The sequence below is a fragment of the Mobula hypostoma genome, chromosome 8 (assembly GCF_963921235.1).
Source record: "Mobula hypostoma chromosome 8, sMobHyp1.1, whole genome shotgun sequence".
NCBI classification, from domain to species: Eukaryota; Metazoa; Chordata; class Chondrichthyes; order Myliobatiformes; family Myliobatidae; genus Mobula; species Mobula hypostoma.
The window spans coordinates 153,749,432-153,764,288 of NC_086104.1; the positions used below are offsets into that span (position 1 = coordinate 153,749,432).

The window sequence follows — 14,857 nt, forward strand, 5'->3', positions numbered from 1 at the left end:
AATAATTAAAAGAAACTGAACAATTAATACACTGAACACACACTGCAGAGTCCCCAAAAGTGAGTGCATAGCTACGGAACCAGTTCAGTACTGAGTTGGGTGGAGTCAGTCCGTGAGCCCTATAGTTGCAGGGAAACAACTGCTCCCAAACCTGGCAGTGTGGGACCCAAGACTCTTGCACCTCCCGCCCAATGGTAGTAACGAGAGGAGAGGGAGGCTGGTCAAACACAGGCATAAGGCATTTTCCACTTGCGGCCTCAACAACCTTAATCTTGCTCGATGCTTCAATCAGCGCAGAATAGTGGAGCCGAGCACGGGTTCATTTATTGCTGTCAAGCCTTGATGCAGCATCTGCACACCCCAGCCCCCAGTGATAGACACCTCAGCCATATCTGCATTCTTGAGAGTCTAATTCGCTAAATCCACAGAGAGATTGCAAAATCACCAGTATGGTCAGAAGGTTCAAAAGTACATCCCTTAAGGGGAAATTACAGGCCGCTGACTTCAGCTATTGCAGTTCAGAAGCGTATCTAGTAGTTTTGTGAGTGGCCTGCAAAACATTACCATAGGTTGCCAGCGCCATCTCAGCAATCCTCTGCTTCCTGCCATCATGCAAATTCTGAATCCACCTCACTAACTCCACCTGAATTCAGCCCAATTCTTCCAGATCAGCCTGCCATGTGTTGTTCATCCGTCTTTGCTTGTCTGTAGGTTTTCATTGATTCCATTGTATTTATTTGAATCTATTGTGAATGCCTACAAGAAAATGAATTTCCAGTTTGTATATTGTGAAATATACATACTTTGATAATAAATTTAGTTTGAACTTTGATGTGGGATCTTGTCAAAGGCCTTACACATCTTCTTCGGTTGTCCATTGAAATCCGATGACCATGTCCACTCCTTTAACGGTGAGATCTTTCATGACTTTACAGTCCTATCCTGGACCCACAAGCTCAATTGCAGGTGGGACATGTATATGTAGTAGTGGTGGTGGTAGTGGTGGCAACCATGGCTGCATTTCTCCTGGCTCTCTTCTGCTGTCTTCTGGTTCTTCTTTCCATCTCCAGAATACGAACCCCGACCCTACACAGCTGTCGCCTAGTGGTACGGACAGCAGCAACATCCTCCTCAGGTCTGATCTTGCACTTCCTTAAAGCATTCTTCATCTGATCCTTACAGCGCTTCTTCAGCCTTCCAGCTGAGCATCAACCATAGACCACATCATATAAACAACCTCTACTGCCCTACCTTCATCTAACCCCTTAGTTTTTTTTTCCCAAAAAGCTCCAAAAGATCTATCAGACTTGACCTTCCACACACAAAATCATGTTGACTATTCCTGATATTATCCAATTCGTCATTGTTCTGGGACATTTTGCAACATTCTCAAACCATTCAAGAAATTCATTACATTTTTCATTTGAGCAAGTCTACTTATCACAATTCATATGAAAATAGAAAATAATTTGTATCATGAATATTTCATCAGTAATATTACTAAAGCTCTGAAAGTAACCTTACCTTGGAAGTATTTGCCGCACACCAAGCAGGCATAAACGTTGATGTGAGAAAGGGAGACGGAGCACAGCTTTTCAAAGTCAAAATCCAGCACACTCCTGTTTGCAGGGATTGACAATCATTAATCAAGTCCTAAAGCTTTAAAGTGATTGAAATAGTCTAATGTGGAAGAGGAAGGCTTCTATGGTTTTTCATGCACTGATGCAATGTAGTTAAATAAGAGATAAAACTCTGCCTGAAAGTAAATATCATCTCCAGTTCTGAGGATGCAAGATTGTAATTGTACTCTGAACAGGCCTAATCAATAAGTTCCCTTCCTAAAGGTTGAATTAAAATGCTTCGTACCTACTGCTTCTATGTAATCACAGCAAAGATCATAGGGAAATCTGAAATCTTTTTATGATGTTATATTAACAATCCTTTTATCTAAGTATAATTAAGCCTCCAAGAGGACCACAACCTTGTCATGGTTTGAAGGTTTGCATGCCTCAATGACCCAGAGAACTATGCTGGCTGGAGTCAGGGCCTCGCTCTTTGGCTCTCGGTGGAGTCACCCATGCCAAACAGGTCAAAGGCTACAGGCCAGACTAAGAGTGATCCACAGGTCCTCCAGGTTCGGGGATTCAGGTCAGGGGTAATAACCCTAACTTGTAAAACAAAACTGTTATGGAAACAACAATGAAGAATCCTTCTACATTTGAGTGGCCAAGGACAGATAGAGATGGAGGATCTTCAATGTTGCCCTAAACACCAGTGGCATAGAAGGCAGTAAGTAAAGATAATTGGGGACTAGGAATAAACACAAAAGATTCTGAAAACGCGGGGAATCCAAAGTAACACAAACTAAATGCTGGAGGAACTCAGCAGGTCAGGCAGCATCTATGGAGAGGAATAAATAGTCGACATTTTGGGCCAAGATCATTCAAATATCAAATTTTTTATTCTTCTCCATATATAAATGCTGCTTGACTCACTGAATTCCTCCAGCATTTTGTGTGTGTTACTATGGGCCTAGGAGTATCACTTTTCAGATTGTTCTACCCATGGATACTGCCATGCTTGCTAAAAGGGAGAGTACAAAGTCATGAAAACATTTCTTTCTCCACAGGATATCAGAAGGAAAGGCAAAGATTCAAACCTGGTCATGAAGCAACCTGAGAAAAAAGTGAAACAACCATATCACTGTGTCAATCCTTTTTCAACTGTATTTGGAAAATCTAATAAGCACTTATTTAATTTTTAATGGATCTGATCAAGACTTAGGACTTTAAAGGAATTTAATATTCAATAGAGCATGGGTCAGCAAATGGAATCACAATGTTGTGGCCATTACACTGTTACAAGGACAAGATTGCTGCTTGATGCTTTGAGGGTTAGACGTTTCAAAAGGGATAGGGAGGGAGGTAAAAGAGGTGGGGGGGAGGCATTGCTAATCAGGGATAGTACCTCAGCTGCAGAAAGTGAGGATGTCGTAGAGAGATCATCTACTCAGACTGCGTGGGTAGAAATCAGAATCAGGAGGGGAACAATCACGAGAGTATGGACACAACTCCCCTAACAGCAACAGGGACACCAAGGACCGGGTAAGTCTTTATGTATACTTAAGGCAGAGGTTGATAGATTCTTGATTGGTCAGGGAATGAATGGATACTGGGGGAAGGCAGGAGACTGGGGCTGAAAGGAAAAATGGATCAGTCATGATGAAGTGGAGGAGCAGACTCGATGGTCCAAATGGCCTAATTTTTGTTCCTATATCTTATGGTCTTACAAGTGGACAGATTTTGGGTAGGTGCAAAAATAACAGGGTCCTAATAATGATTGGCACTTCCTTAGTGCAAAAAGTTTAGAAAGACAGAATTTGTTGGATATGAGCAGGAAGGATTCCTGACACAGCATGTCATACTTTTCTAATTCCTCAGTTCCATCCATAAAGTCTCACTAGACGAGTTCTCCAGTCTCTCCTGACTGAGCACTGCCTTGCCATTTTCCCTATTACCACTATATAAAGACCATAACGGAGCTATATGAAAGACCACCCAACAGTCCACAGGATTTAGAGAGACAAACTTGTATAGAGACTGCAGAGTGTTGCAAAAAACACAAGGTCCTGATAGTAGTAGGCGATTTTAGCTTTCCATATATTAACTGAGACTCTCATACTGTAAAAGGACTAGGTGGGAGTGAGTTTGTCAAATGCGTTCAGGAAGGCTTCCTTAATCAGTACATAGAAGTCTCAATGGGAGAGTGTGCAGCACTCCTATTAGGGAATGAGACAGGGCAGGTGACAGAAGGGGAACACTTTGCATCCAGTGATCATAATGCCATTAGTTTCAAGGCAATTATGGAAAAGGATTTATCTGGACCTCAGGTTGAGATTTTATATTGGAGAAAGGCCAATTTTGATGGTACCAGAAAGGATCTGGCAAGTGTGTATTGCGACAGGCTGCTTTCTGGCAAAGGTGTACTTGTTAGGTGGAAGGACAAAACTGAAATTTTGAGAGTACAAAGCTTATATGTGCCCGTCAGAACAACAGGCAAGGATAACAGGTTTAGGGAACCTTGGTTATCAAGAGATATTTAGGCCATGGTTAAGAGAATAAAGAAGTTGCATAGCAGGAATAGGCAAGTAGGAACAAATGAGGTACTTGAGTATAAGAATTGCAAAAGAACACTTAAAGAAATCCGGAGGGCTAAAAGAAGGCATGAGGTTGCTCTAGCAGACAAAGTGAAGGAGAATCCAAAGGGATTTAAAGATATGTTAAAAGCAAAAGGATTGCAAGGGACAAAATAGGTCCTCTGTAAGATCAGAATGGTAATCTATACATGGAGCCGAAAGAGATGAAAGCGATCTTAAGTGGATTTTTTGCATCTGTATTTACTCGAGAGGACACAGAGTTTATCAAAGTGAGGCAAAGCAGCAGCAAGGTCACGGACCCCATACAGATTACAGAGGAGAAGGTGTTTGCCGTCATGAGACAAATTAGGGTAGACAAATCCCCAGGGTCTGTCAAGGTGTTCCTTTGACCCTGTGGGAGGCAAATGCAGAAATTGCAGGGGCCCAGGCACAGATATTTACATTAACTTTCATTGACAGGTGAGGTACCAGAGAATTGGAGGATAGCTACTGTTGTTCCACTGTTTAAGGCTCTAAGAATAAACCAGAAAATTACTGGCCAGCGAGTCTGACATCAGTAGTGGGAAAGTTATTGAAAAGCATTCTTAAGGCACCAGATATATGAATATTTGGATAGACAGGGAGTGATTAAGGATAGTGAGCATGGGTTTGTGCATGCTAGTTCATACTTAACCATGCTTTTCTCTGGAAAGTTGATGAAAGCAAGACGGTGGATGTAGTCTACATGGACTTCAGCAAGACGTTTGACATGGCTCCGCATGGGAGGTTGGTCAAGAAGGTTCAGTCACTTGGCAATTCAGGATGAGGTAGAAAATTGGATTAGACATTGGCTTTGCAGGAGAAGCCAGATTGGTAGTACATGGTTGCCTCTCTGACTGGAAGCCTATGACTAGTGGTATGCTGCAGCAATCAGTGCTGATCCATTGTTGATTGTCATGTATATCAATGATCTGGATGATAATGTGATTAACAGGATCAGTAAATTTGCAGATGACACCAAGACAGGGGCTGTAGTAGACAGCAAAGAAAACTATCAAAGCTTGCAGCAGGATCTGGACCAGCGGGCAAAATGGGCTGATAAATGGAGATAGAATTAATGCAGACAAGCATAAGGTGTTGCAGTCAATAGGACAACCAGGGTAGGTCACACACAGTGAATGGTAGGGCACTGGCGAATGCGGTAGAACAAAGGGATCTAGGAATACAGGTCCATAATTCATTGAAAGGTAGGTAGACTTGTAAAGAAAGCTTTTGGCACATTGGCCTTTATAGATTTAAGTACTGAGTACAGGAGATAGGATGTTATGTTGAAGTTGTATAAGACGTTGATGAGGGTAATTTGGAGTAGTGTAAGCAGTTTTGGTCCTCTCCCTACAGGAAATTAAATAAGATTGAAAGAATAAAGGGAAAATTTACAAAGAGGATCCAAGTTATAAGGAAAGATTGAACAGGTTAGAACTTTATTCCCTAAAACGTAGAAGACTGAGGAGAGATTTGATAGAAGTATACAAAATTATGAGGGGTATAGATAGGGTAAATACAAGTAGGCTTTTTCCACTGAAGTTGGGTGAGACGACAATTAGGGATCATGGATTAAAGGTGAAAGGTGAAATTCATAAGGGGAACATGAGGGGAAACTCAGAGGGTGGTGAGAGTGTGGAACAAGCTGCCAGCGCAAGTGGTGAAAGCAATTTCAACTTCAACATTTAAGAGAAATTTCGATAAGGTACATGGATAGGAGGGGTTTTATGGTCTGGGTCCAAGTCAATGGGACTAAACAGTTTAAATAGTTCAGTGCAGACTAGATGAGCCAAAGGGCTTGTTTCTGTGTTGTAGTTTTCTCTGACTCTAAGGGACTTAGCAGAATTAGAAGGGGACATGAGAAGGCCTTGACGAGTACAAGGTTAATTGCAGGATTCTTAGCAATATGGAGGGAAAGGAGGGCTCTTGATGTCAAAGACCATAGATCCCTCAAAGTTGCCGTGTAAGCTGAGACAGGGTTAAAGCAGCGTACGGTGTGTTTGCCTTCATTAGTCAGGGGACTGAGCTCAAGAACTGTAAGGTAATGTTGCAGCTCTATAAAACTCTGGTGAGACCACACTTGTTGAATCCCTCACGAGAAGGATGTGGAAGCTTTAGAGAGGGTACAAAGAAGATTTACCATGATGCTGCCTGGATTAGAGTACATTTCTTATGAGGAAAGGTTGAGTAAGCAAGGCCATTTCTCTTTAGAGAGGAGGAGGATGAGAAGTGACTTGATAGAGGTGCGTAAGAGGCACGGATGGAGTGCACAGTCAGTGCCTTTTTCTCCAGGGTGGCAATAGCCAATACCAAGGGGCATTTGTTTAAGGAGAGTGGAGGAAAGTTTAGGGAGATGTCAGAGGTAGGTGTTTTTGATAACAGTGAGTGCTAAGTGCTGGGAACACACTGCCAGAGGTGGTGATAGTGCTGATAAAATATAGAGACTTTTAAGACTCTTAGAGAGACATATGGATGAAATGGAGGGCTATGGGCTGTGTAGAAGGGAAGAGTTAGATTGTTTGTGAAGGAAGTTTATATAAGTCAGCACAACATTGAGCCGAAGGACCTGTACTGTGCTGTACTCTTCTATATTCTAATAGAATGGATACAACTGGAATATAAATTTTTAAATTAAAAAGTTAAGTTATAGGAGGGAAATTAAAACACTAGGAATATTCAGTTTCTAAGTGGGATGAAAGCTAAAACAAATCTGAGAAAAACAAATCTGTAAAGATATGGAATTAAGATGGGGAAATGGAGAAAAGATGCAGATCAACCATAAAGAACTTGGATGATAAAGCAGTTTGAAGAGAATGAATGGGAGCTCTATTTCTTCATTGCTATGTGCAATGTCTCAACATCATGTCCCAGTCTTGACCTCAATAGCAGCTCAGGTTTCTGTAGTGTGACATTTCCATATTCTATATTCTCAGCTTTTCTCAGAGACAATAATTTGCGGAACATCTCTCTTAGAATACACATTCATTGGTGAGTGAATACTCAAATTTCTATGTCTATCATAAGTTACTAATGTTATTTCTAATTATTAAACCCAGAAGCCTATTTTTTACTGGATTACGAAGAGACAGATGAGCCTCATACTCACCTATTGATGGTGTCCAGATAAGGGCAATGTCGACTTCGGTCATCTTCCTCCTCCTGACCTTGAATTCTCATGATCTTTGAAGGCACTAATGAGAAAAAAGCAGTAATATATATTATTGTTATCCCATAGATAATATAATCAATCTGTTTCATTGACAACAGAGAAATAATCAATTAAAATGTTCTTAGCACAGTTGACTGAAGTAATATTGCCAGGGACAATGGGATAAGTTCCCAGTTGCAAGATGGCACTGCGGAAACACAGCAACATGGTGCAGGCAGCTTACAAAACTTCTAAATATATTCCTTCTGCATTACCCATACTGCAATCTGAAGCCTATAATTCCCCTTTTAAGTAACGTATTTCACAACTAGCAATTTCACGATCTTCTAAAGCACTCAGCGGACTTTAACCAGACTTTAAGATATGTCACCAGTGCCGAAAGAGTGGGAGAAGGTGAACTCCAAGCCAGAGTGAAATGCTGGGGAATGAAACCTTCTCTCTCTCCAGCATCTTATTCTTGCTGGAGAACAAAGTTAAGGACCCACAGGCAAGACTGCCGTAAAGAGGGGAAATGAGGGATTGCTGCATTTTATGATTCACAGAGTCATAACCCACTCTGGATACACTGAGTATGTTGGTAAGACACAAAGGCTTCTCTATACACCGAATTGACCAGACTGCTGATTCAGAGAAGGCAAAAGGCTGTGGTCTGTGGTTCAAAAATATACTTTTTGTGGTGCTCAGTTGCAGCAGTCTTGTCGCACGCCTGTTCCCCCAACTTGGAATATCTAGTGATCAAGTGCTGACCATTCTACTTAATAAGAGTTCTCAGTGATCCTGACTGCTGTTTACATACCACCAAAGGCCGAGGTTAAAATGGAACTTGAAGTACTGAGTGTCACCAACAGCAAACAAGAAAGAGTCTTGTCTGTTTTCAAGTCATTGTCAGAGACTTCAATCAGGCTTGTTCGAAGAAATTTCGACCCAATTATCATCAACATATCACCTGCAACATCAGGGCTCCCAACACACTCAGCCACTACTACACTACAATTTGGAAAACCTACCATTCCATCCCTAAGCCACACTATGGAAAATTTGATCACCTGGCTGTCTCCTCCTACCTGCATAAAAGCAGAGACTGAACAGCAAGGCTCAGAGATAAGGACAAAATAAGGACACGGGAGGCAAAGAAGTGGCTACAGGATTGCTTCAAGTTGGTTGGTGGGCTGGGCCTTGATCAAGGACTAAACAGAGGATCTGAATGAGTACACCATGGATGTCACTGACTTTTAAAAAATAGTCATAGTGACTGGGTCCCCAAAAAAATCATTCAGAACCAAACTTTATCAAAAGCCTTTGATGAACCATGTGATCTGCTGAGAGCCAAATCAGTGGCGTTCAGGTTAGGAAAGCAAGTTAAATACAAGATGTCCAGGTACAATCTCTGGAAAGCCATCTCACATGCAAGTGGCAATTCCAGATCATACTTGAATCACTGAAGGATGCTTGACAGCTGTCACCTCCTACAAAATGAAACCAAGCAACATAGGTGACAGATCTTTTCTCCCAGATGAGCTCAGTGCCTGCTCACCTTCACAAACTCCCACAGCCACTGATGACTCTGTGATGCTGATTTGAGAGCATCCTTCAGGAGGGTGAATCCATGGAAAGCATCCAGCCCAGGCAGGGTACTATAGATCTGTGCTGATCAACTAGCTGGAGCGTACACCAATATCTTTAACCTCTCCCTTTGGCAATCTGAGGTACCCAGCTGCTTCAAGCAGGTTTCAATTCTACCGGGGCCTAAGAAGAACATGGTAGCCTGCCTCAATGAGTATCGTCCAGTAGCTCTTGCATCCACTGTGATGAAATGCTTGAGGGGTTGGTGATGAAACATATCAACTCCTGTCTAAGTGATTTGGACCTGCTCCAATTTGTCTACCGTCACAGCAGGTCAACGACAGGTGCCACTTCATTGCCTTTTCACTCAACCTGGAACATCTGGACAGTGAAGATGCATACATCGGGATGCTCTTCATTGACTACAGTTTGGCATTCAATACTTTCGGCACAGCTCCAATGCCATATCTAAGTCTGCTGACGACTCCACTATTATTGGCCAAATCAAAAGTATGACAAATCAGCACAAAGGAGTGAGACTGAAAATCTGACTGAGCGGTACCATGAAACAACCTCTAACTCCATGTCAGCAAGACTAGGGAGCTGGTTATTGACTTCAGGGGGAGGAAACCAGAGGTCCATGAGGCAGTCCTCATTGGGAGATCAGAGGTGAAGAGGGTCAACAACTTTTAACTTCCTCACTGTTATCATTTCAGAAGATCTGTCTTTTGGGTCCAGTATGCAAGTGTCATTATGAAGAACACACAGCAGCAGCCCTACTTTCTCAGAAGTTTGCAAAGATTTGGCGTATCATCTAAAACTTCGACAAACTTCTATTGATATGTAGTGGAGAGTATATTGACTGGTTGCATCGCAGCCTGGAATGGAAACACCAATGCCTTTGAACAGAAAAGCCTTCAGAAAGTAGTGGATACAGCCCAGTCCATCACAGGTAAAGTCCTCACCACTGAGGACATCTACACAGGAAAACAGCATCCATCATCAAGTACCCCACCACCAGGCCACGCTCTCTTCTCACGGCTGCCATCAGAAAGGTACAGGAACCTCGAGACCCACAGCACCAGGTTCAGGAAGTTATTACCCCTCAACCATCAGGCTCTTGAACCAAAGGGGATAACTTCACTCATTGATCATTGATCTGTTCCCATAACCAATGGACTCACTTTTTCAAAGACTCTTCATCTCATGTTCTCGATATTTATTAGTTAAATTTATTAGGTATTATTTATTTTTATTCTTTACTTATTTGCAGTTTGCTTTTTGCACATCGGTTGCTCGTCAGTCCTGATGGATACGGTCTTTCTTTGATTCTATTGTGTTTCTTGTTTCACTACGCTACTGTGCCAATATATAGTTTCCGTATTATGTAGTTTAGTTTATCGAAAAATTCTATTGTATTTCTTTTATTTCTTGTAAATACCTGCAAGAAAATGAATCTCTAGGTAGTATATGGTAACATATCAGTACTTTGATAATAAATTTACTTAGAAATATTTTACATTCACCCTATGAAGCTGCTAGGCTCTCAGATTAGTATCTTAACCAGAAGCAGAAGCTTCTCCCTTGGTTCAAAATTCAGAGCTAGGTCAAATTTATTCATTCAGGTTAATTGATCAGAGCTTGAACACACATTGCCTTCTTCTGCTTCCATGTGGATCAAGCAACACCTGTGGAGGGGAAGGAATTGTCACAAATCGAGTCAAGAACCACATCAGGACTGAGAGTGGAGAGGTGTATTGAGCTGAGGACACAAACACAAGTTTTTAACCTCGCAGTCAAGCTTTGCCTATAGCCTAGAATGAAATGTCCCAAACAGATTGGGGAAGTCTCAGGCTGGACCCTAGCCCCCCAATGGTGCAGATGTTCCTGGAGACTCAAGAGGAAATGTTCTGACTACAACATACTCAGTTCAACCATGCCTCATTGCCTCCATATTTTAACCCAAATGGGACTAGCCTTTCCTCTCAACATCCCTTCATTTACTCTATAAATGTTACCAACTAATTTATTCTCATGCTCACCAAGTATATTATAGAGTGAGGAGTGTTGGTGCAGGATCAAGAGGTGGATAGGAGAAACCCAGAAAACAAATGAGTTCAGTTTTTACAGACATCTATAAATTGGATGCGTCAGGAAGTTCATAAATATCACTTGAATTGGAAACTAGACATTCACGGTATGGTGAATAACAGCATCACAGGCAGGTGGTAAGAGTGGGCTCCCTCGCCTCTGCCCTTCTGACCCTCAGCACAAGTGCTCCTCAGGGCTGTGTACTAAGCCCCCTCCTTTACCCTCTATATACCCATGACTGTATCGCCACCCACAGCTCCAATCTGCTAATTAAATTTGCTGATGACACTACACTAATTGGCCTAATCTCAAATAATAATGAAGCAACCTACAGAGAAGAAGTCTACACAGTGATGTCAAGAGAACAACCTCTCCATCAATGTCACAAAAACAAAGGAGCTGGTTGTGGACTACAGGAGGAATGGAAACAGGCTAACCCCTATTGACATCAATGGATCTGGAGTTGAGAGGGTGAACAGCTTTAAGTTCCTTGGCATACACATCACCGAGGATCTCCAGTGGTCTGTACATACCAGCTGCGTGGTGAAAAAGGCACAACAGTGCTTCTTTCACCTCAGATGGTTGAAGAAGTTTGGTATGGGCCCCCAAATTCTAAGAACTTTCTATAGGGGCACAATTGAGAGCATCCTGGCTGGCTGCATCACTAGCTGGTATGGGAATTGTACCTCCCTAATCGAGGGTGGTGCAGACAGCCCAGCGTATCTGTAGATGTGGACTTCCCACTATTCAGGACATTTACAAAAACAGGTATGTAAAAAGGGCCCAAAGGATCATTGGAGACCCAAGTCACCCCAACCACCAGCTGCTATCATCTGGGAAACGGTTCTGCCGCATAAAAGTCAGGACCAACAGGCTCCGGAACAGCTTTTTCCACCAGGCCATCAGACTGCTTAATTCAAGCTGACACAACTGTATTTCTATGTTATATTGACTATCCTGTTGTACATAATATTTATTATCAATTATTATAAATTCCACATTTAGATGGAGACATAATGTAAAGATTTTTACTTATGTATATGAAGGATGTAAGTAATAAAGTCAATTAAATTCAATTTATAAGACTGATGAGAAAGAACAATTAAAGTGGAGAGAGAGGAAACTAGTACTAGGAACAAACATATTTACTTCAGGCTTTTAAATTTAAAAAAATATGATGGGAGCTTGTATGTAGACACGTCCATAAGTCTGGCATCCTTAACCTCAAAAGGACAGCGTAGATAAAGAGTTACAGACAATAGGTGCAGGAGTAGGCTATTCGGCCCTTCAAGCCAGCACCGCCATTCATTGTGATCATGGCTGATCATCCACTATCAGTATCCAGTTCCTGCCCTATCCCCATAACCTTTGATTCTGCTATCGTTAAGAGCTCTATCCATCTCTTTCTTGAAAGCATCCAGAGACTTGGCCTCCACAGCCTTCTGGGGCACAGCATTCCATAAATCCACCACTCTCTGGGTGAAAAAATTTTTCAACTCTGTTCTAAATGGCCTACCCCTTATTCTTAAACTGTGGCCTCTGGTTCTGGACTCACCCATCAGCGGGAACATGCTTCCTGCCTCCAGCGTGTCCAATTCCTTAATAATCTTATATGTTTCAATAAGATCCCCTCTCAGCCTTCTAAATTCCAGAGTATACAAGCCCAGTCATTCCAATCTTTCCACATATGACAGTCCCGCCATCCCAGGACTTAACCTTGTGAACCTATGCTGCACTCCCTCAATAGCAAGAATGTCCTTCCTCAAATTTGGAGACCAAAACTGCACACAATACTCCAGGTGTGGATGAGGGAAAGAGTGCAAGGAGTGGTGAGGCGTTGAGAGGATAAGGGGCCTAGAGTGTTAAAGGAGTTAGGAGTGCACAAGGTGGAAAGGGACAATACTTGCAACAAACTGAGTGGCTATGAGTGGATAAAGAGTGTACATGAGATTAAGTGGCAGGGGGTTAGGGGTGCAAAGGATCATTGGGTGGTAAGGGGTTAGGGGTTGTAAAATGTCATTAATAGTAGGGTCATGGAGTGGTAAGGGGTTAGGGGTTGAAAGGGGTCAGGGGTTGAAAGGGGTCAGGGGTTGAAAGGGGTCAGGGGTTGAAAGGGGTCAGGGGTCGGGGGAGGTGGAAGATGGGGTCACGTGTCCCTCCCCCCGACCGTTCCGGGACAACAGAGCAATCTGGAAACCAGCCGGCGAGCGGTTCTTTCTACGTCCTGTAAAACCTCCCATCCCGGGCCCGCTTCTCCCCACCACCCCCCGATGCAGAAGTCGGCCCGCTCCCTCACCTGACTCCTGCTCCCCCTCATCCCCGCCGTCGGGTTCTGCCTCTCGCTCCCGCTTCACCGCCGCCATCGCTCCGCCGGGTGGCCGACCAGCAGCTTCCCTGGCGCTTGTGCGCAGGCGCGCAGGCGCTGCGGTTGCTAACTGGCGTCGACAGATGGATCCCAAGGCACACGGGTCTCATTTACAGCCATGGGGGGAATGGTGCAAGTGTCATCAGCCTTTTAATACTGCTGCATGCATCATGTCTAACTATTGCAACAGGTAGAAAAGATGTTAGATTGCAGATACTTTCCAATTTACTCGGACTCGTGAATCCAATACTTCTCGCCAGCAGGCTGTGAATATACTCAATGACTTGCATTCAAAGTTCAGGCAGGTTTTTGGAGAATAGTGCTATTAAGTTTACAAGGATCAGCCTGCAAAGTGGCATGGAAACTAAAACCACACAGCTGGTATGTACAGACCACTGGAGATCCTTGGTGATGTTTATGCCAAGGAGCTTAAAGCTGTTCGTCCTCTCAACCCCAGATCCATTGATGTCAATAGGGGTTAGCCTGTTTCCATTCCTCCTGTAGTCCACAATCAGCTCCTTTGTTTTTGTGACATTGATGGAGAGGTTGTTCTCTTGACACCACTGTGTAGTCTGAATAATAGACCTAGTTTAAGCTCCTGCATCTCCTAAACTCATCAAATCAGTAAAATCTCACTGTTCCGAGTTGCAGTAATAAAATTTAAATAGTAATGCTTCCAGTATTAATATTTTTGTTGTGCATGTGCAGTGGTGAATGTCCATTGTGTCTAATGATGACAGGAAACCTGTGCAGGAGAGTTTTTAAAGTGGAAAAGTGTTGTACTGAGTGAGACAGTTTCAATCTCTTGACCTCAGAAGTCCAGGTCCAATAGTATATTGAAGTTAATTGACAGCCTTTGATAGCGGGTGTGGATCCAAAACTGGCCAAACACAGAAGCTCGGCTCAACATTAAACTGATTGCACAACCTATGGCCCAAATTTCAAGGACTCTACAACTTGTGCTCAGTATTATTTATTTACTTACTTGCTTAATTTATTATTGTGCATTTGCCTTCTGTTGTACATTGGTTGTTTATCAGTCGTCTGTAATTTTTCATTGACTATTGTATTTCTTTGTTCTGCTGTGAAAGCCTGCAAGAAACTTAATCTCAGATACGGTGACAGAAATGTTCTTTGATAATAATTTTACTTTGAACTTTGAAGCTTAAAATTTATCTGCTCTCTGCGTGGCTATGAAAAAGGCCAAAGTTAGGGTATATAAGTATAAAAACAAAATACTGGGTGGTGAAAATCTAGAAAACAAGTAGATGACCAGAGCCCAAGTCTGCGAATCTCTGCGAGTCCACTGGGGAAGTCCATTGCCCAATATATGCAAATCTGGGAGTCCACTGGAGACAGGAGGCCAAAGATGGTCTGTCCTGGGGTTAGAGGGCTGTGTCTGTGCTTGGGAGGCAGAAGGAACAGAGCTTGTTTCACTGCTGTTGCTTCTTGTGTTCTGTATTGCTCCTCTGAACAGTGTGGTCACGCTATT

The 14,857-nt window shown here is 42.7% G+C and overlaps 1 protein-coding gene across 1 annotated transcript in view; it reads right to left on the minus strand.

The window, feature by feature from the left end:
- Positions 1–13,388, minus strand: part of usp39 (ubiquitin specific peptidase 39) — a 54,345-nt gene extending 40,957 nt beyond the window's left edge. The window contains exons 1-3 of the mRNA XM_063057120.1: positions 13,297–13,388; positions 7,284–7,368; positions 1,525–1,619 (exon numbers count right to left, since the gene is read on the minus strand). Coding sequence (XP_062913190.1) covers positions 1,525–1,619; positions 7,284–7,368; positions 13,297–13,363 — 247 coding nt within the window. The 5' untranslated portion in view covers positions 13,364–13,388. The remainder of the gene's footprint in view (positions 1–1,524; positions 1,620–7,283; positions 7,369–13,296) is intronic.
- Positions 13,389–14,857: the final 1,469 nt, after the last annotated feature.